General features: G+C 44.5%; 1 protein-coding gene across 1 annotated transcript; it reads left to right on the forward strand.

The window, feature by feature from the left end:
* The first annotated feature begins 816 nt into the window (after window positions 1-816).
* erap1b (endoplasmic reticulum aminopeptidase 1b) lies at window positions 817-21,091 on the forward strand. The gene is made up of 19 exons (XM_084467764.1): window positions 817-954; window positions 3,137-3,662; window positions 3,775-3,913; window positions 4,472-4,606; window positions 5,017-5,137; window positions 6,040-6,191; window positions 7,020-7,133; window positions 7,673-7,804; window positions 11,907-12,038; window positions 12,327-12,410; window positions 13,953-14,110; window positions 14,371-14,450; window positions 15,422-15,605; window positions 16,245-16,401; window positions 17,047-17,231; window positions 18,437-18,598; window positions 18,841-18,981; window positions 20,029-20,110; window positions 20,202-21,091. The coding sequence occupies exons 2-19, from the start codon at window positions 3,169-3,171 to the stop codon at window positions 20,385-20,387; spliced, it is 2,838 nt and encodes a 945-aa protein (XP_084323890.1). The 5' UTR covers window positions 817-954; window positions 3,137-3,168; the 3' UTR covers window positions 20,388-21,091.
* Window positions 21,092-22,077: the final 986 nt, after the last annotated feature.

The following is a 22,077-nucleotide window of genomic DNA, read 5'->3' on the forward strand; positions in this document are numbered from 1 at the left end:
AGCACCCCCTCTTCCTATCCCGCCACTTGGTCTCTCCCGGAACGTTTATCACGGTGCCGCGCCCCGGGGGAATCTTTTGGCCGCGCACCCTGGAGCAGACGCAGGACCAGACAGGTAAGTGTTAACACACACAACTTCACTTGGTACATGTACAGCACCCACTTCCACCCGATATTGCACCCCACACATTTACCCGTCCCACTGCACACGCTTCATACTATGTTCTTCTTTCCATTACAGTTTTACGTCGGAGCCGAGTACCGCACCTGGCCGCAGCCATACAATCATCTGCGGCCACACAGTCCAATAAATAACTCAATCCTTCTTCAATAAATTAAGTAATTTAAATATCGGTATCGACTGTGCAAATACGCAATGTGCAACTGTACTGTGCAAACTTTGACAAATAAAGTGCTATCGTGACTAAAGTGCAAAGTGCCGTTATTCCTGTACCTTTACGTGCTTGTGCAACAGAACAATTACCCACATGTGCAAAAATATCCCAGTAACGAACTGCGCTTCGTTACAGTAACCAAGAACACAAACTATTGTAGAAAAAGTATTTATCTCTTCTAATTCTTACTTAGTAATATAACTACGGTTGTCAGTGAGATGGGCATATTCATGTGATACATTTTGTATTTACCATTTTGCGGCTTTTATTTTGAAGAATACAACACGGAAGTCTTGTTTATGACACCGACAATGAACTTCCAGCTGTGTGTGCGCAGCGTCTCCAAAACGATCCAACCTTTGAATAAAGTATACAATCACGGTCATAACATAGACTGTATACACTAGTTGAAAACGGAATAACTTTACATTCAGAGATGGAGCTGTCTCACGAAATGACTGTAGTCTACCTCTGTGGACGCTCCCAGCATGCAGTTCACCTGCGATGAATCGTTTGTTTTCACTTTCACTTTGGGGGAAAAGCCGCCGCGGATAACACAGGTAAAGCTACATTTAGTTATTATCAAAAAATATACAAGTTATAGACATTATGTTCTATATAAATTCCTAAAGCGTGAACGAAACAGGCCTAACATAGATAGAAATGACTAAAAGTGCACTCTTGATATGTTCTCGAATTGTAGGAAGCACGAGGTTCCTACTAGAGGAAGTTATGTTTCCCTCTCAGCATAACGGCTGTTTCTAGTGATCTGATCCAACATCATATTGGATCACTCCAATATTCGATCATTCGATCGATACCCTCCCGTGGCGAGGGGGTGGGCTGGGGCTAGGGGTTGTATGAGGTCCCCTGCACGCTGGACCTTTGAAATGGGATGAACCCCCTCCGCAATGACCCACACACGCCTCTTTATTTAGAAATTGTCTTTAAATCACTTATGTTGTTAACTTTTTTCCGAGTGCTACGCAGTTGGACTTGTCATAGCTATTCCTAAGCCTGAACAGCTATTTTGTTAAAGCGTTTCAAATGCAGGGCTCTCAAGTTTTGAACTGAGTTCAGAGTGAGATTTTGTCGGCGGCCGCGGGGAGGGGGGGGGGGGTATATTAACATGTGACTGCATACAAATGTGTCCACAGACGTGGTGACTAATGTATGATAGTAAGCATTATTGGCCCTTAACACTAATATTCAGAAACAACACTGCCTCAAAAGGCTATTGGCATAAGCAACACCAGTAGAGGCATATACTTTTCCCTGAACTTTTAAACGTTGCAAACGTGTAAAAACATAATTATATATTTATGTGGCATTCAGTCCAATGCTTAAAATATATCTATGGCATTCAGTAGGCCAATGCTGTGGTAAAGTGTGTAAAGTATGACCAAGTGTTTCTTTCTGTTCAATATAACTTCATCAATCCCTTGTAGGAGAAATTTGTTAATGTTTGTCCCTATAAAATAATGGTAAATATAAATAAATACAAAACATGATGGTAACTAAGTAAGTCCAACCGTCCATTCTGAAGGCTCTACTTAACCACTCCCCCTACTCACTTCCACCAATGCAAAGCGAACAGAACTGAGTAGGGGAGGGCGTAGCCTAACTAGTTTGTGAACGACCCAGAGAAACGCAACGCAAATTCAATGTATGAGGCTAATAAAATCCCGGACGATTTTGAAATTCCGCCGCACATTTTTTTTAAAGTGTCTCAAAAAGAGGGCATGTCCGGGCAAAAGAGGACATCTGGTTACCCTACATACGGGAAACCCATTTGATTCCTACCTGTTCCACTGTTAAACAGCGGCGCAAATTGGTGGGCGCTATCCTGGTAATTTCTCTGCGTGAGAAATACGAAGTGTGGCGTGTGAATGGGTTCAATTGCGTGTGTCTCACGCCGAATGCGTGAGACTTGAGAGCCCTGCAAATGCCTTAAAATGTATGTGTAAAAAACGTCTCCAAACACTGGGTGTAATACAATGTTAAATTGTGCCCAATGAATTCCAAAAGATGTCTGAATCTAGTTTGTTTTTATTACTATACGTTTTAAGGTGGATGTGACATCCAGTTCATCCATGTGTTGACAGTATTGCATGGTGTTGCAACATTCCCTTGGCAATAAAGTGATTTCCCCTCATCTGCTTTTATGTTCAGTTCAGTGCCTTATAATCAGTGCCAGATAAATAATCCATTTCAGATCATCTCGTCACCAAAATGTCTTTAACAGACGCATGGGTTCTGGATGTCCTCTGCCCACATCCATGTGCAGACATTTACGAACCAAATCTCTGGCCTGACATGAGCTGAAAGTAAAGAGACTATCTGACATCTACTAGTCTTGTCCTTTATTAAATATGTTAATGTATGAATTAAAAGCTTGATAAGAAGTGGGTAACCATTTGCCAGCAAACATTGGTACTTTCACGTTAGGTAGTTCGGATACATTTTGATGCATGATCATGAGATCAGCAGTTTCCTGTTGTTTTGGCTCCATTGCGTGGAGGTTTTCATGAAAGACGTTGATTTCAGGATTGAACAGTTGTGGACTAGATGCACTAGTGGCTACCTGGCATCCGTGGCCTACTGGTTAAGGAGTTGGACTGGTAACCGGAGGGTGGCCGGTGGCCAATGCTGGATCAAACTTTGTGATATTCTGCTGTGTAACCGCACAACCCCTAAAGGCTAGGCTAAACAATGCTCTCTTCTTCCTACTGTAACCCGTAGGACTGGTGTGAGAGCACCGGGTCGTCGCCACCATGCTAGCCGTTCCTCTCCTCGTCCTCCTCCTGCTGCAGGCCAGCCCCCCCTCCCTCGCCGCGCAGCTGCCGGGCAGCGCCGCCGCCGGGACGCCTCCCGCGGCCGACCAAGGGACCTTCCCCTGGGACCGCATGAGGCTCCCCCAGACGGTGGTCCCCCTGCACTACAACCTCACCATCCACCCCGACATGGACACACTCCGCTTCACCGGCGTGGTCAACATCGAAGTGGAGGTCCTAGAAAACACGTCGACCGTCGTCCTCCACAGCAGTGAGCTGCTCGTCTCCAGCGTGGCGCTCCGGGTGCCCGGGGGACCCCCGACCCCCCTGCGCTTCCTGGAGCACCCTGCCTCTGAACAGCTGGCTCTTCTGTCCGACCGGGTCCTGGTCCGAGGCAGGACGTACGAAGTTCTGCTGGAGTTTTCTGCCAACTTGTCAGAGAACTACCACGGCTTCTACAAGAGCAGTTACCGTGCGAGCAGTGGGGAGATCAGGTAGGAGACGGTCAGCCTATGTTGTGGATACACAACCCTTCCGTGGTGATGTTGACCAAATACGTTAAAACTGTAAAACTGAAGTGCTAACAGCTGGACCTCTGTTCCCCAGGTACGTGGCCTCCACCCAGTTTGAGGCCACCAGCGCCCGGGCAGCCTTCCCATGCTTTGATGAGCCGGCCTTCAAAGCCAATTTCACAATTCAGATTGTACGGGAGCCACGCCACATCGCCATCTCCAACATGCCCAAGGTACACGAGAGTCAGCCCTGTTACTGGGTCCACTGTCTAGTGCAGGGGTGTCAATCTTGGACAAAGTCGCGGGCCAATTACATTAAATTAATTGGGGACATTGCATTATACAGGGTCCACGGGCGGAAATGTTGACGGGGGGGGGTGGTACAGAATTACGGGCTGGCGGAGTTGTTGAGGGGGGGGGGGGGGGTGGCTGCCGGAGTTGACGCGCCAGGGTTTACAACGCGTTAACGCTGAAATGCGATATACCGGTGGGCCAGTTCTGATGGACTTTAGGTATTATCTGGAGGGCCAAATTAAATGACACTGCGGGCTGGATTACACCCGCGGGCCTTGACTTTGACAGCTATGGTCTAGTGATTGTGGTGATGTTATTGCTGGGGCCACGGTGGGACTTTGGTGAAAGTGTTACTGTGCTGTTTGTCAATGATTGTGGTGATGAAGACAGCATATGACACCATTTTGATGACAGTGTTGTTGCAGTGATTGTGTGGTTCCCCTCGAGACGTTCTGCTCCAGGTTGTTCTTCTCTCAATGCTCCCCTTCCTCTCCAAGATAAACACAGTAGAGTTGGCTGGGGGCCTGCTGAAGGACTACTTTGACACCAGTGTGAGGATGAGCACATACCTGGTCGCCTTCATCGTGTCCGACTTCCTGTCTGTCAGCAAGACCACCCAACATGGGGTCAAGGTGAGCTGGAGGGGGTTACTTTAATAACTGAGGTATCTTTAAATGGACATCCAATTAACTATCTAACCAAGTAGCCATCCCATTGGCTAGCAAACCAATTAGTCATTCCATTGACGATCTGATTGAGTGGTTGATGTTTCAATGACGCATCTTGTCCGTTGTGATTAAGTCATACCTCCCCTTTTATTAGTTGATGTGTTAACTGAAAGGTTTAAGAAGGACATTGATGCACTGAAATTACTTGAGATTACAATGGATTTGATGAATCAAATGCTATATGCTAAAGGACACCTTGATAACCTTTAACCTCTTCATCACTAGGTTTGTGGCTCATGTTTTTTATAAATATAACCTACCCAAAGTGAACAGAAAGTGAGTGTGTGAACATTTGAAAATATGACATCCATCAGATCTCCGTCTACGCGTCACCAGAGAAGATTGACCAGACCTCCTTCGCGTTGGACGCTGCGGTGAAGCTGCTGGACTTCTACGATGACTTCTTCAACATCCCCTACCCGCTGCCCAAACAGGGTATGTGGTCCGGTCCATCGTGGTTGGTGTACAACCCAATCATCATTATAATTAATCCAGAGAACAAATACAAACCTTGTAGTTGAAGGGCAAAGACAACTTTATATGGGTATGAAATAACACAATAATAATATAGTTTATAAAATATATAATAGCTTTGGACTATTTAAAGATATATCCTGCTCTAAAACTTTACCAAAATACAAGAAAATATATAATGTATTTGGAAGATGTTGAAAATTGACAATATTACAATAATTCTGTTATGGTTTATGATTTGCTTGATGAGTACTCGAGTACACCTCTGCACCCCGAGTCTCAAGATCTGTACGTTTAGGGAGAATCTTTTTTATTTACGTATGTATTCAGATTAGAAGAGTTTAAGTGAGATTTTATGAACCCCTTGACTGTATCCCACAATATATGTGGATCCGAAACCGAGCCTCTATTAAAAACAATCTCCCATCTGCAATTTAAAATGTTCATTTTAGAGACTTGTGTAAATACGCCATCTAGTGGCTCCTTGTGTCTCTGAACACAGAAAAGTTCACAATGTAGCACACTATGTTCAGAAAGACCAAAATGAAAGTTTACAATGCTAAGATGTCTTAAGGAATCAAGAATCCGTTGTGAATGAAACTCCATCCATCGGATACCACCTAATACTTGGAGTCCTATCGCACGCATGGAGTCCTATCACTTTTAAGTAGGAATGCTTCTTATATTCATTGTATTGAGTGCTATAATCATAGTCCCATTTGTTTTTTTCCCTTTTCCCCCCCGCCTCAAACAAGTAAAAACCAGCTCAGTCGTAGTGGTATTGTCTAGAGCAGAATAGAGGGAATGCACGTTTACTAAAATCGATTTTAACAGATGTTGTGTTGTGTTGTGGATTCCTGCAGACCTGGTGGCCATCCCAGACTTCCAGTCAGGGGCGATGGAGAACTGGGGTCTGACCACCTACAGGGAGGCAGGCCTGCTCTTCCAACCCAAGTCCTCAGCCTCCGACAAGCTGGGCATCACCATGGTGATCGCTCACGAGCTGGCCCACCAGGTAACCTTCCACCTGGATCTTGAGTTTCACTTGCGAGGGATATGGAGATAAAAATGTATTAAAAAAACGATTTTATGTGTACAATATCGATATAAGATTTGTTATTTTATGCTAGCTCCAGGCTGCATTTAGAATAATAAGCCTTAGAAGAGATTAGACATGAGATTCCTGTACGCTGCTGCAGAGTCAAAACAATGAACAAAGATCCCTGTAGCCTTTAAGTGAAATGAAATAGTTTTAGAGTACGTTTCAGTACCTTTTTTAATTGGATAAATATATTCCTGGTTCAGGTAAACAGAGCAGTATTACTTATGTGTAAGTGTGTCTGCCCTCCTTTTGTAACTAATGTACTTTTGCACATGGAGGAAAGCAGTTGCAAAGACATTTTAGCTGAATGTCTTTTTATTTTTTTATTTATCTTTTTACCTTAACTATTAGAAACATAGCATTTCTAAAGCTCCACTATGTAACCTTTTCACTGAATCAGAGCAGTTTATCCACGACTCAATCAATCCAGGGAATCATACTCTCAAATTAAATTTGGTCCATGCCGACCAATTACGAGGAATTACAATGAGAGGATGTGACATCAAAACGCATACCTGATAAATATCAAGTAAAGTGGAAAACCAAATGTGTTTAATTTAATTAGAATCATAACAAATACAAAACATTTCACGACTGCATGGATTGAAGACAAGCTGCTAATTGCTTGTGTTTTTTTTCATCTGTGTGTAAAGTTCCACGTTATCTCTCTTAAAGAATATCAAAATGAGTTACTATATCCAGGGGTGAGCCGGCTGACTGGGTGTTCCTGTTGGTCTCTAGTGGTTTGGGAACCTGGTCACCATGGAGTGGTGGAATGACCTGTGGCTCAACGAGGGCTTCGCCAAGTTCATGGAGTTCGTCTCGGTGAACATCACCTACCCCGAGCTTCAAGTGGTGAGAGACACCTTCTCTACACCTGGTACCTTTACACCTGGCACCTTCTCTACACCTGGTACCTTTACACCTGGCTCCTTACACCTTCTCTACACCTGGTACCTTTACACCTGGCTCCTTACACCTTCTCTACACTTGGTACCTTTACACCTGGCTCCTTACACCTTCTCTACACCTGGTACCTTTACACCTGGCTCCTTACACCTTCTCTACACTTGGTACCTTTACACCTGGCTCCTTACACCTTCTCTACACTTGGTACCTTTACACCTGGCTCCTTACACCTTCTCTACACTTGGTACCTTTACACCTGGCTCCTTACACCTTCTCTACACTTGGTACCTTTACACCTGGCTCCTTACACCTTCTCTACACTTGGTACCTTTACACCTGGCTCCTTACACCTTCTCTACACCTGGTACCTTTACACCTGGCTCCTTACACCTTCTCTACACCTGGTACCTTTACACCTGGCTCCTTACACCTTCTCTACACCTTCTCTACACCTGCCTCTTCATTGGCTCCTCCCCCTCCCATAGGATGACTTCTTTCTGGACAAGTGCTTCAACGCCATGGAGGTCGACTCCCTCAGCTCCTCCCATCCCGTCTCCACCCCGGTGGAAAGCCCATCCCAGATCAGGGAGATGTTTGATGACGTCTCGTACAGCAAGGTGCCCTCCTTTTTTAACCTGTTTATCCTGGTGGAACACATTGAAGGGCGACCGGGCCGAGAGGGCAGCACAGCATGGGGGAAATAACAACATACAACAGAATGTACAACATTATATATAACACAACATACAACAGAATGTACAACATTATATATAACACAACATACAACAGAATGTACAACATTATATATAACACAACATACAACAGAATGTACAACATTATATATAACACAACATGCAACAGAATGTACAACATTATATATAACACAACATACAACAGAATGTACTACATTATATATAACACAACATACAACAGAATGTACAACATTATATATAACAACAGAATGTACAACATTATATATAACACAACATGCAACAGAATGTACAACATTATATATAACATAACATACAACAGAATGTACTACATTATATATAACACAACATACAACAGAATGTACTACATTATATATTTATTTATTTATTTGCACCATAAAAAAACGACAATTACGAAAAACAGAAATTAAAGAAGAATAGTAAGTGCAGGAGAGGTTAAAAAACCCTACATGGGCTTATAAGAAGCACCTCCCCAAGAAATATACACATTCAAAGGATAAATCAACAACAACAACAATAGGAGAAAGCAACAACAAATAACAACAAAAAAGGAAGCAATACAAGTGCCATTTTATAGCAGACACTCAAAGAAGTCAGAAATAAAAACATGGGTATGTATAAATATAAAATGATTGTATTTAACTGAGTGTATAAGCATGTAAAGAGATAATGATCCAATGACAAATATACTGGAAAAGAAACTATTAGGAACTTTGATTTAACAGGTAAGCTTTCAGTCTTAACTTAAAAGTATTGAGGGATGAAGATAATTTAACAACATGAAGATGGGAATTCCAAAGTATGGAGCCTCTGTGAGCAAAAGAAAACTGAGTATGAGTAGTGCGGCAAAAAGGGGGATGAAGTTTATCAGTCTGTCTGGTGTTATAAGAATGGACCTGAGAGTTAACTGTAAAGAATTCATGAAAGGATTTGGGCAGCAAGTGGGAAAGTTGAATATATTTATAAGTAAATACACATGATTGAAGTATATTAATATCGTAGACTGACATTATCTGAAGATTCTTAAACAGAGGGGCAGATGGAGACAAATAATTAGAGAAGGTGGCTAATCTAACAAATTTCTTTTGCGCGATTAATAATTTCTGTAAATTAGAAGGATAAGTGCTAGCCCAAACGATATTACCGTAACTGAGATGTGGATGAATTAAGCTATAATACAGTATATTTAAAACTTCCTGAGATATGAAATCACGAATTTTTCTGATGATACCAATGGATTTCAACACTTTATTATTAACAAGTTTAATATGTTCGGACCATGACAACCTCTCATCAATTAATACCCCTAAAAATTTGGTGGAGGAAACCTGGATTATATCATTATCCCCAATAGTGATTTTAGCGCTGGATTTACAATATTTTTTATTTTTTCCCGTAAATATAATAAAATTAGTTTTTTTTACATTTAATGTCAACTTATTTATCTGGAACCATTCAGAAAATTTAATAATGCCAGAATTGGCTTCACTAATTAAAGAATCAAAGTGACTGTGAGTCAAAATCAGATTAGTATCATCAGCAAAAAGTATTGGTAGCATCGTGGAAGAAACAGTTGCAAGGTCATTAATGTAAACAAGGAACAATAACGGAAAAAGAATGGAACCCTGGGGGACACCATATGATATATAACACAACATACAACAGAATGTACAACATTATATATAACAACAGAATGTACAACATTATATATAACACAACATGCAACAGAATGTACAACATTATATATAACATAACATACAACAGAATGTACAACATTATATATAACAACAGAATGTACAACATTATATATAACACAACATACAACAGAATGTACAACATTATATATAACAACAGAATGTACAACATTATATATAACAACAGAATGTACAACATATATAACACAACATACAACAGAATGTACAACATTATATATAACACAACATACAACAGAATGTACAACATTATATATAACACAACATACAACAGAATGTACAACATTATATATTTAAGCAATAGATCACGACAGGCCGTGGTATACGCTCATTATACCACAGTTAAGGGGCGTTGTCCGTATATCACTGACTGAAGTGATCTATTGCTTTTATAAAACGGTTACGTAAATATGGCGAAATTAAAGTCATAGACACCCTCAATTTTGAAAAAGCTAGAAAGTCGGAAAAGCATTTTTTTTTAACGAATACAGAAAAGTAGTCCCTCCTGGCTGCCGGCAAAGTGTACGGCGGTTGCTATGCAACACACTAGCGTCCTTCAGAGAGAAGGCTAGAGACGGTAGCTTGGTTCGCCGGCAATTTAGCAATTTAGAAGGCTAAATTGCCGGCGACCGTGTGCCTATTGCTTTACAGGCTTTTTTTAGGCTTCAGTGAACTATGCTATCGCTTTTATATATAAATAAACAACAGTTCAAGTTAGGCGCGGAGTGATACTGGACTCTGTAAACTGAACGGGCGTCATAGCTGTGTGTATACGCTCAATATACAACGGTTGGGAACCAATCAGATCGCTTGATTTAGGCCCCCCGTTTTATAAAACACAACATACAACAGAATGTACAACATTATATATAACACAACCTACAACAGAAAGTACAACATTATATATAATTAAAACTGCGCGCAGTGATGAACGGGACCTCGCCATGTTTGGCTCGGTCCCTAATAATCACGAGGGTTTCAATAGGGACCTTGCCATGTTTGGCTCGGTCCCTAATAAAACCTGTGAGAAAGAATTGCTTCAAGGGGAACACTTAAAAATATCAACACTTAAAAATATCAAGCATGATGGAAAGACAGGCTACCGCGCAAAAATGATTAAATATCAAATATTGCCTCCCCTCATGGAATGCTAGAATTGGCAATCATATGGTACGCTATGCTATGCTATGATACGCTATGCTACGCTACGCTATGCTATGTTACGCTATGCTATGCTACGCTAGACTATGCAACGCTACGCTATGTTACGCTACGCTACGCCATGTTATGCTACGCTATGCTACGCTACGCTATGCTACGCTATGTTACGCAACGCTATGCTACGCTACGCTACGCTATGTTACGCTATGGTACGCTACGCTATGCTATGCTATGTTATGCTACGTTATACTACGCTACGCTATGCTATGTTACGCTACGCTACGTTATGCCATGCTACGCTATGCTGTGCTACGCTACGCTCGCTCAGCTACGTTACGTTACGTTACGCTATGCTACGTTACGTTATGCTATCATATGCTACGCTATGCTACGCTACACTACGCTATCATATGCTATGCTACGCTATGCTATGCTACGCTACACTACGCAACGCTATGCTATGCTACGCTACACTACACTACGCTAAGCTATGCTATGCTATGCTATCATATGCTATGCTATGCTACTCTACTCTACTTGCGTTCTCTGCTAGGAAAGATTGTAGCAAACCGTTTATATATATATAACAACAGAATGTACAACATTATATATAACAGCAGAATGTACAACATTATATATAACACAACATACAACAGAATGTACAACATTATATATAACACAACATACAACAGAATGTACAACATTTATATAACACAACATACAGCGATACACAGACAAGCAAAAATAATAACGGAAGATTTAAAGAACAGCCAATCGAATTCCGTTCAAAATCTCCCATTGGGTTACCCGTGGCCCCAGCTTTGGACTAGGAATGAGAGACACCAGAACATCGAGCATCGAGACTAGTATTAAGAGATCACATTTCCACCCTAAACTCCAAGAGAAGCTGTAAATTAGGAAAAGGACGGGGAAAAAAGGAATGCCTGTGAAGGACGACATTGGAATGGGAGGCCAGACGTTCATAGTGTGTGTGTGTGTGTGTGTGTGTGTGTGTGTGTGTGTGTGTGTGTGTGTGTGTGTGTGTGTGTGTGTGTGTGTGTGTGTGTGTGTGTGTGTGTGTGTGTGTGTGTGTGTGTGTGTGTGTGTGAACGCAGGGGGCCTGCATCCTGAACATGCTGCGGGACTTCCTGACGCCAGAGGCCTTCAACGAGGGCATCATCCGCTACCTCCGTCGCTATAGCTACCAGAACACCGTCAACAGCCACCTGTGGCAGAGCCTCTCCAACGTGAGTCGGCGTCCCGACTCTCCTCCTCTGTGTGTGTGTTCTCCCGCTTATTATTCTGTCCTCTGTTCGTACTCTCAAACTAATTATCGTTATCAAATTACAGTTAATACTGCTTTTTTCATGATGATCAGTCAGATTAGAATTATCCATGTTTTTTTTGTTAGATATTGTAAGACAAGGGGATATCTGGAGTTCAGTCGGCGCTAACACAAGCTGTCCTGGTGTGGTTACATGCGAGTCACTGAGCTGTTCCCCCCCCCCCCCCCCCCCCCCCCCCACCACCAACAGGTGTGTCAGTCAGACCAGTTCGAGGTGGGCGGGGTCCGGCAGAAGGACTTCTGCCTGGAGGGGAAGCTGCGCCCGGGGGGCTCTGTAAGTACCGACCGACCTCCTGTCTCTGATTTTAGCGGTTTAGCGGCCAGAGGAGAGGAGCTCTCGCCCCACCATGCTGGGAATACCCACAATCCTCTGCTGAATCCGCCTGGAGACCGATGGCACTTCCTGTTCCTCCTGTCGTCACGTTTGGATGCTTTGATGCTTCAGACAGCAGGAACCCGATCGGCCGGGACTTAGAATATTGTGGATTATAAAACGGGGGGCCTAAATCAAGCGATCTGATTGGTTCCCAACCGTTGTATATTGAGCGTATACACACAGCTGTGACGCCCGTTCAGTTTACAGAGTTCAGTATCACTCCGCGCCTAACTCTAACTGTTGTTTATGTATATATAAAAGCAATAGCGTAGTTCACTGAAGCCTAAAAACATGTTGATTGCTGGAGAGGGTGGAAATGTTGTAAAGCAATAGGCACACGGTCGGCAATTTAGCCTACTATCGAGTTCGAGTGAACTCGATAGAAGGCTAAATTGCCGGCGAATCAAGCTACCGTCTTTAGCCTAGCCTTCTCTCTGAAGGACGCTCCAGTGTGTTGCATAGCAACCGCCGTACACTTTGCCGGCAGCCAGGAGGAACTACTTTTTTGTATTCGTTAAAAAAAATGCTTTTCCGACTTTCTAGCTTTTTCAAAATTGAGGGTGTCTATGACTTTCATTTCGCCATATTTACGTAACCGTTTTATAAAAGCAATAGATCACGACAGGCTGTGGTATACGCTCATTATACCACAGTTAAGGGGCGTTGTCCGTCCCGACGCGCAGCGGAGGGGCGGCGACCCCCTTCACTGTGGTATAATGACCACAGGCTTAAATGAACCTGTGTTCATTTAAGCCTGTGTTCAATTCCTGACACGGGCGGTGGGAAATGTCCAAAAAAATTCCGTTGTACAACAAATGTCCAGCAGGCTTTGCATTGTGTGACATTTCTTGAATATATTATTAGGGGTGCACGATAATTATCGGGCCGATAACTATAATAATATTACATCATTCCATTAAGTCTGATATCATGACGAATAGCCCCGATAACATAGCCTATATCATTTCAGTACCCCGCTCCCACTAACGCTAAATGAAAGGTCTTATCGTAACCCTAAAAGTACACATCATACAATCAATTACAATACATGAGTTCATAACTGCATAACTGCACGTGGATATAGAAAACCCCCCGTTGATTCTACTGATGTCTGATCTTAGGTCATGATCATATATATGGATATGTGTGTGTTATCGGTATCGGTATCGGCATCGGCCTTTAGGAGCTGAAAGGTATCGGTTATCGCTATCGGTTTAAAAAAAAAGTTATTGTGCATCCCTATATATTATATAATATATTATAATATAATATTAAAAATAACCATGGGATTTTACATAGAATTGTAATGATTGTGATTGTTCAAGTGTGTGTGTGTGTGTGTGTGTGTGTGTGTGTGTGTGTGTGTGTGTGTGTGTGTGTGTGTGTGTGCGTGTGTGTGTGTGTGTGTGTGTGTGTGTGTGTGTGCGTGTGTGTGTGTAGAAATGGTACACAGGTGACGAGCTGGACGTGGGCACCATCATGGACACCTGGACGCTGCAGGAGGGCTTCCCATTGGTCACGGTGGAGGTGAAAGGTCGCGAGGTCAGGCTCCGGCAGGAACGCTACCTCAAGACGGACGACCCGGCCCTCAGCGACGGGTAAAGAGCTCACACAGGGACCCCTGCCCTGGGAGGGACATTGTGTCCATTAAAACCTGCAGCATGTCCAGAGAGTCACTGCTCCGGTGTTTCAGTCAACCAGGGTGTAATTAATGAGTAGCGGCTCAACGTCAATCGGCACGAAATCAATCTAATCTAATTTAGATATTCTCCTTTGCTTCATGGTGTGTTAATGACAGATCATTCTAACTGCCATGGTCACCGATGTCTTCATCATCATTATTGCCGTGTGTCGATAGGTTCCTGTGGAAGATCCCGTTGACCTACAAAACCAGCCACTCAAACACCATCCAGCGCTTTCTGCTGGAGAACAAAACTGGTGAGTTAACCCTGTTACTGCTGAGGTCAAAGCCCATTTCACATTGTGCCACCGAACCAAGACTGATACTGAGTCTTCTGAAGTAGTTTGAAGTTGAAGGCACTCGGCAGAAGGCTGCACTTTAATGTGCGCACTAAGGTGCATGGTGTGCTGGGTGCAGCGCTATAGGTATCGCCATTCTGAAGTCCTGAAAGTTCACATTTCAGTTTTGGCATGTTGAACTCAAACACCCGCCCCCGAGCACTGATTGGTCCGTTCACTTTTAGGTTTTAAAGTTGGTTTCAACTGGAGTGAGCCCAGACAGCTGTAGATCTGTAATGTGAAGTGATCAGCATGGTTTACTATAGATATAGGCCTATCCCTCAGGTGTGTGAAGTGATTTTCATATATTGTTTGGGCCATCGTTATGTTTGCGTCATCTAAACAAGTGAACAGCAACCTTAGGACCATTATTAAGAATAAAAAGTGTAATAAAGTTGTATTAATAGTCATAACCGCATCACACGTATAGTAATTATGCCAAATCACTCAGAATATATCAAAGTCTATTGAAGTCTGTTTCCTTGCCATTGTTATCTTAGAAACACATTTAACCACCACAAGGAAGAGCACTAATTCCATCCTCTGTGACCCATGCAACATTTGCGATAATAACAAAAGAATACTGTCGTTCCGACAGTTGTATCTGTTATCTGTACTGTCTATATCATTGATTTGTTGCAAAAATGCTCAATAAAAACTAAGTATTAAAAAAAAAGAAAAGTAAACAGTAAAAAGATGTTAAAAAATGATCATTATTATTATTATTTATTGGCTACATTTCAAATCGAAATGGCCTAATGGCCAATGGATCAGGACCGATACGGGATCACTCACCAAGCACCAGTGGTTCATGAGCCCAACAATGGCTTCAGTCACGCTGACCCAGTCGGACGTGTCTGAGTGGGTGGACCGTGTACCTGTCCCTGCAGACGTCCTGTACCTGGAGGAGGAGGTGGACTGGGTCAAGTTCAACGTGGACATGAGTGGCTACTACATGGTGCACTACCAGGAGCAGGGCTGGGGCGGCCTGATCCGCCTGCTGCAGACCAACCACACGGCCCTGAGCAGCAGCGACCGCGCCAGCCTCATCAACAACATCTTCCAGCTGGTCAGGTCAGGGCTCCCCTTACAGTTAGGGCATCTAGCAGACGCTTTTATCCAAAGCAAAACGGTTCAGACACACACATTCACACACCGACGGTGGTGTCGACCACGCAGGGCAACAGCCAGCTCATCGGGAGCGGTCAGGGTTAGGGTTAGGGTACATTGCTCAGGGACCCCTCTACACTCAGATAGAAGGGGCCGGTGATCAAACTAGCAACCTTCCAGTTACATGTCAACCTGCTCTACCTCCCACACTAAAATAAGATGGGATGGCAACAGATTATTATTTATTAATAGATTATCTGGTATAATAATTGCTATCTGTTCTTTCTTGCAAAAGAGATGCCTCTCAAAGACTCTCCTGAATAAATGCAAGGTACTTAAAATAACTTTTATTTTTTTTGTGTAAATATACTAAATATACTATATAAATAAGTTGCCTAAATGTACGTTGTGAATGTACATCATGAAATGACAACATATTGGTTAATCTCCTCTCACCAAGCGGGAGTGTGTTAAAGGTGGTGTTACCATTGTGTGTGTGTGTGTGTGTGTGTGTGTGTGTGTGTGTGTGTGTGTGTGTGTGTGTGTGTGTGTGTGTGTGTGTGTGTGTGTGTGTGTGTGTGTGTGTGTGTGTGTGTGTCCCAGTGTGGGCAAGGTGCCGCTGGACACGGCCCTGGAGCTGTCCCTGTACCTGTCCCGGGAGATGGAGACCCTGGCCGTCACCCAGGGCCTCAGCGAGCTGGTGCCCATCTACAAGCTGATGGAGAAGAGGGACATGAAGACGCTGGAGAACCAGATGAAGGTTCGCCCGACGCCCACCGCGTATCAGCCCCCACAAATGTCCCCCAAATGTTCTTATTCGTGTTGTTTGCACAACAGATAGATAGTCAAATATGAGCCATTAGTGAAAATGATGTGGCACCTTCTCCTTCGCTGCACCTTGTCTCCAGCAGCTCTCTGGTGCCTTGTTTCACTCCACATAACAATAAACCTATGTATGTATGTATGTATGTATGTATGTATGTATGTATGTATATGTATCTATGTATGTACAGTATGTCTGTATGTACGTTTTCGGGGCCTAATGGTTCCTGTCAAAAAAATGCACCGTACAACGGCATAACAATAATAATAATAAGTAATAATAATAATAATAAGTAATTTGCAATCAACGATCGATTTTGTTTTAGTTTCTTGAACCGGTTCAAATCCCTGACACATACTAACCGTTGGTAAGGTCTACACAGACAGTATTGACTTCATCTGGACAGCCTGTTGCTGCTGGTTGTGTTCTCTACGGGGGAACCTCCACTGCTCTGCCTGCGTGTTGGGGCCCCTGGGACCGGAGGGGGGCGTGGCCGGACTGAACCGTGCTGCCCTGGGCCGCGTGTCGCCCTGCCTTCTAATAAGGGCCTCAGTGACAGCGGGTGAAATGCGCTCCTCCCAGGGCTACATCGTGGAGCTGTTGCAGACCCTCATCGACCAGCAGACGTGGACCGACGACGGGTCGGTCTCGGAGCGCGTGCTGAGGAGCTACCTGCTGCTGTTCGCCTGCGTGCGCAACCACCTGCCCTGCGTGGAGAAGGCCAGCAGGCTCTTCCACAGCTGGAAGGTCCTGGACGGCAACATGAGGTCAGTCTCCCTTTACCCCGACCCTCTGGTGAACCCCTCTCTGCGGTCCCACTTCAAGGTGCCGTGAGGAGGATGTAAGAGCTGTCTTGAGTGTGATCTGTTGGAAAGGTCCACCTGTAACTTATTAGTGAGGGAAAGGCTCTGTGAGAAATGTCTGTTCTGGTCAACTTTGCACCTGCCACTGTACAGGAGACGATTTAGATTTAAGACCGCTCTAGACTCTTTTCTAACCCATCATGGCGCCTCTTCTAGGCTTGGGCTGTCGTTTTCTTTCAGACCTTCCTGGCTGTGAAGTGTGTGGACGATCGTTTAAGCCACCTCACCTGGCCGAGTCTGTGAATCATCAGTGTGCAGTTAAACCAGGCATCACCACACACACTCAGGGAGATCTCCTGCATGGCGCATTAGGCCATTATCTACAAACTTCTACCATAAAATGGCTTTAAATATCCCCACCCTGCGTCCTTTGTCTGGAGAAGCCCAGTAAAGTCACCGAGGTGGAGTGTGGCATTGGACATGGACGCGTGGTGATGGATGTGCACACTGATGACTCAATGTGCAACAGGTGTGCAGCCTCACCCAGTCCCAAGCCGTTTCTCAATACCAAGTACGCGGACTACGTTCTCGTGGACTTGGAAGTACGTACTTGGCAAGTCCGGACTTTCAAGTACAGACTTCTGAGAACGCGAGTACGCACCTGCAATCGGAACAGCAGCGGACTCGATGATGCATTCTGGGATATTTAACGGTCCCAAGTCCACACGAGTCACCTCCGATGCATCCTCTGTAGAACGGCCTCATCGAGAACGCATCGAGAACACTTCCGGGTTTTAAGACAGTACTAGCGTTCTCGCGTACTTGGAATTGGAACAGTGCTTGGGCTACCACTGATGACGTTTATCGAGAACGCAAGTACACGAGAACGCACGAGAACGCGAATTGAGAAACGGCTCCAGAGTCCAATCAGTCTGACACGCACGCACGCACGCTGCCACATACATGTGTCGCCTCCTCATGGATGGGGTGTGTCTGTCTGGAGGAACTTGCAATTGGAAAGAATATTCAAAAAAAGGACGTTTTTGAACCTCTGTGGACGAGGTTCCCCGCGGGGTCAGGAAAGAATGAACGGTCTTCTTGGTGTTTGTCGTCTGCTCAACCGTAGTCCCTGCAGGATGTCACGGTCTTCTGTGCTCCTCCCTCTCCAGCCTCCCCAGTGACGTCAGCCTCTGCGTGTTTGCTATTGGAGCCCGCACTCCGGAGGGGTGGGACTTCCTGTATGAGATGTACGGCCGTTCCCCGGACACGTCAGTCAAGAGCCGCATCAAGACGGCGCTCTCCATCAGCCCCCTGACGGACAAGCTCCACATGTGGGTATAGACGGTCGGATGTGCACTAAAACACCGTTCTGGGCAATTCAGTGGTCTTCTTCCCCTTCCACTGCCTTTCTATTTCTCTTGTCTTTCCACGTCTCCCTTCCCTTAGCTCTCACTCACTCATTTGTTTTTGTTCTCTCTCTCTCTCTCTCTCTCTCTCTCTCTCTCTCTCTCTCTCTCTCTCTCTCTCTCTCTCTCTCTCTCTCTCTCTCTCTCTCTCTCTCTCTCTCTCTCAGACTGCTGGAGGAGAGTTTTCGTGGGGAGGTTCTGAAGACCCAGGATCTTCCCCATGTGGTCGTCAGTGTTAGCAAGAACCCCCACGGCTACAAGCTGGCCTGGGACTTCCTCCGGGCGAACTGGCCGGCCCTGATCAAGAAGTCAGTCTGCTGCTCGTCTTACGTCGTTCACGTGTTGTGTTGGCGTTGGCATGGTGGCTCGGTGGTTCGCACGGATCACATCACTGCGACAAGGACAGGGGTTTGAACCCGACTGGGGTCTGACTGGGGTCTTTCTGTGTGGGGATTATCAGTTCACATACCGAAACTCTTTGCTTTTCCAAAGTGCTAAGCCCATAGTTCAGACCCCTCAGAAAGATGGTCCATCTCAGTGGGTAGTCCTTGGACACAGTTGACCTGTTTAATATAGTTCTGTTTGGCTGGATGCACCACACATTTAACCCGACTCTCGCCAGATGAATGTCGTTCCGCCCGGCTCCACTCGTCCATCTGGGATCGCTCCCGTTGGGTTGGGAGGTATTTGGGGACTACCAGAAAATGGTAGAGCCAATCAGGACCGCCGGGCAGGATTTTTATAGATGTGACGTAGCGGAGAAGCGACTGTTTTGATTCAGACAACAATGGCGGCTCGCATCGAGGAAGCGGGTCATCACGGGTTGGTTTTGATGTGATTGGTTGAAGTAGCACGTCAATAAAGAGAAGTGGTTTATCCAATCATATGTAAGGATTTTTGATAAGGCCCAGCCTTCTAAAGCACCTCTTCAATGGAGCGGTCTCAGATGGATGAGTGGAGCTAGGCGAGAGTCAGGTTACAACACATCGGCTTTTAGCTTTGGACCTGCAAGTAAAAACGACTTCTTAAATATCCAAATGTTGAAAACTGGTACTATATTAATAATAGTCATATTAGCTTATATCCCTGCCATCCACAATCAATTGTGTTAACTAGCTTCTAAAGGAGGAAGTTGATCATATTATGAACACTTTCTTTCAGCGATCTACAGTGATTGAGTGATAATATTCAACAGGTTGTAATACTGTGATTTGTGCAGTAAATTACTTAATACATTTAATGTATGTTAATACATTGAAGTCAATTAATTTTAAGTGAATATCTTCACTTAACTGTGTGTGTGTGTGTGTGTGTGTGTGTGTGTGTGTGTGTGTGTGTGTGTGTTGTCTGAGAAGGTTTGGTGAAGGCTCAAGCTCCATAGCCCGCATGGTGACTGGGGTGACTGACCAGTACTCCACCCCACACATGCTGAAAGAGGTGAGAACACACACACACACACACACACACACACACATACAAAATAAAGTCAACGCTTTTTCAAACAATATCTTTGCACTTATTCCCTCAGGTTCAGGAGTTCTTTGGCTCCCTGACCAAGGAGATGGGCTCAGAGCTGAGGTGCATCCAGCAGACGTATGAGACCATCGAGTTGAACATCCGATGGGTGGACAAACATCTGCCCCTGCTGCAGGCCTGGCTGGACAAGCACACGGGCAGAGGCACCACACAACATCATCGACACGTGGACCTTTAGGTCCACCCCAAAACACTGGCAATGGAAGTGGGTTGCCCACTGTGCAGACTACTGTCTAAACAGACTTTCCCAAAACGTCCAACACTTATTGTCTGGCTTAAAGGTTGTATCAGCGATGTTGGGTCACTTCTGTTGGTATTTGAAGTGAGATCCCAAACAAACAGAGCCAGCTCGCCCCTCCCTTCCGTGGTTTGTGCATCCAGTAAAAACTATCATCAACGCAGCGCAAAACCCCACAACACCCGCCCCTTGTCGGTGATTGGTTGGAATTGGTTTGTTTTTGTGTACGATCTCGGAGCACAGGCTGCCTACAGAGACGCGGCTTTTTGACGGCCTGCTTATGGGGCGGGCAGCTAGCGGATTGTGAGGAAAGATCAGATGAATGTGATAATTTATGTTTCAGCCTAGAATCGCTGATACAACCTTTTAATTAACAATTTATTTAGGTGTCCCACAAGGGACCGTCTGAGTTCCCCCTTTTTTTTTTGTAAATGGAAAAAATGTAGAAAGTTGGTTTCACATCTATTTGAGGTCATTGCCCTATTGACCCTATCCTATTCTATTTTTGTAAATGGATACAAATTTAGAAAGTTGGTTTCACATCTATTTGAGGTCATTGCCCTAATTACTCTATTCCCTGCTATTTTGTTTGGTTTGTTCTGTTTTTCTATTTGAATTAAATGGCCTCCACTGTGCCAGGTATGTTCACAGTCGTTCTTTCACCAGAAGTGGGACATGTTGTGAACATGCCGTGACCCCTCTCTCTTTCTGCTGGTACTCGTGTTTGCATATTTGGTGCGGAATTGTATTGTAGTCAGTCACCTGGTGTCGAGATCAATCAATCAACATTAACTAAAATTGGAGAGCTCAAGTGGAAAACGTTGCAACGTGCAAATCTAGCGTTTGAACGGAATAAACAGGACCTGATAGTCAAACAGGGTTGTCCGGTTAGGTTGATTCTCCTCAGCTCCTCACACCAAAAGTGAAACAATTTTTCGCCTCCCGTTACTCGCTTGAGCTTGACCATACAAACCTCAAAGTTTACTCGCATGAGACAAAACTGACACAACCCTTGAATATTGGCCCTTCTCCAGAGGTGGTGAGGCTTACCTCTTGTGAACACCAACGTTTATTTCCGCCACTTCTTTCTTCATCAACCATGGAGATAACCACCGCGACTCTTTGCTTGTCGTCGAAGTACCAGACATCCTGCGGAGGCGCACACAGCACGGTGAATTTCACCGTCTTCTCCAGGAGCTGCGTCTGGATGACTGCCACATCCAGCGCTCCATGACGCTGACTCCAGCCCAGTTCGATGACCTGCTAGCTGGGAGCGGAGACAGGATTTCTCAGGGGGACGCCAACTACAGGCGTTCCGTCCCTGCTGCGGAGCGCCCGTCCGTGGGTGGGAGTTTCTTTATTGGTGAGTCAAAATCGACACACATTCACTGAATCCAGCAAGTCACACTTCCACTGAATTAATATCTCTTGCTACAGCGGTATGAACCCAAAAACGTATCTTTAGATTATTAAAACGTTGTTTATCCCCACATCACCAGTAGTATTCCTACTACTGGTGACCAGGTTACTAAACAAATTGTGTTAAACCAGTATGACAAGTTCAGAAACTGTTGGGTGTATTTAAGCTTTTGACCTGCGAGTCAAGCGTTTCAAAGTAAAATGAGCTCTT

The sequence above is a fragment of the Micromesistius poutassou genome (assembly GCF_964030765.1).
Source record: "Micromesistius poutassou genome assembly, chromosome: 5".
NCBI classification, from domain to species: Eukaryota; Metazoa; Chordata; class Actinopteri; order Gadiformes; family Gadidae; genus Micromesistius; species Micromesistius poutassou.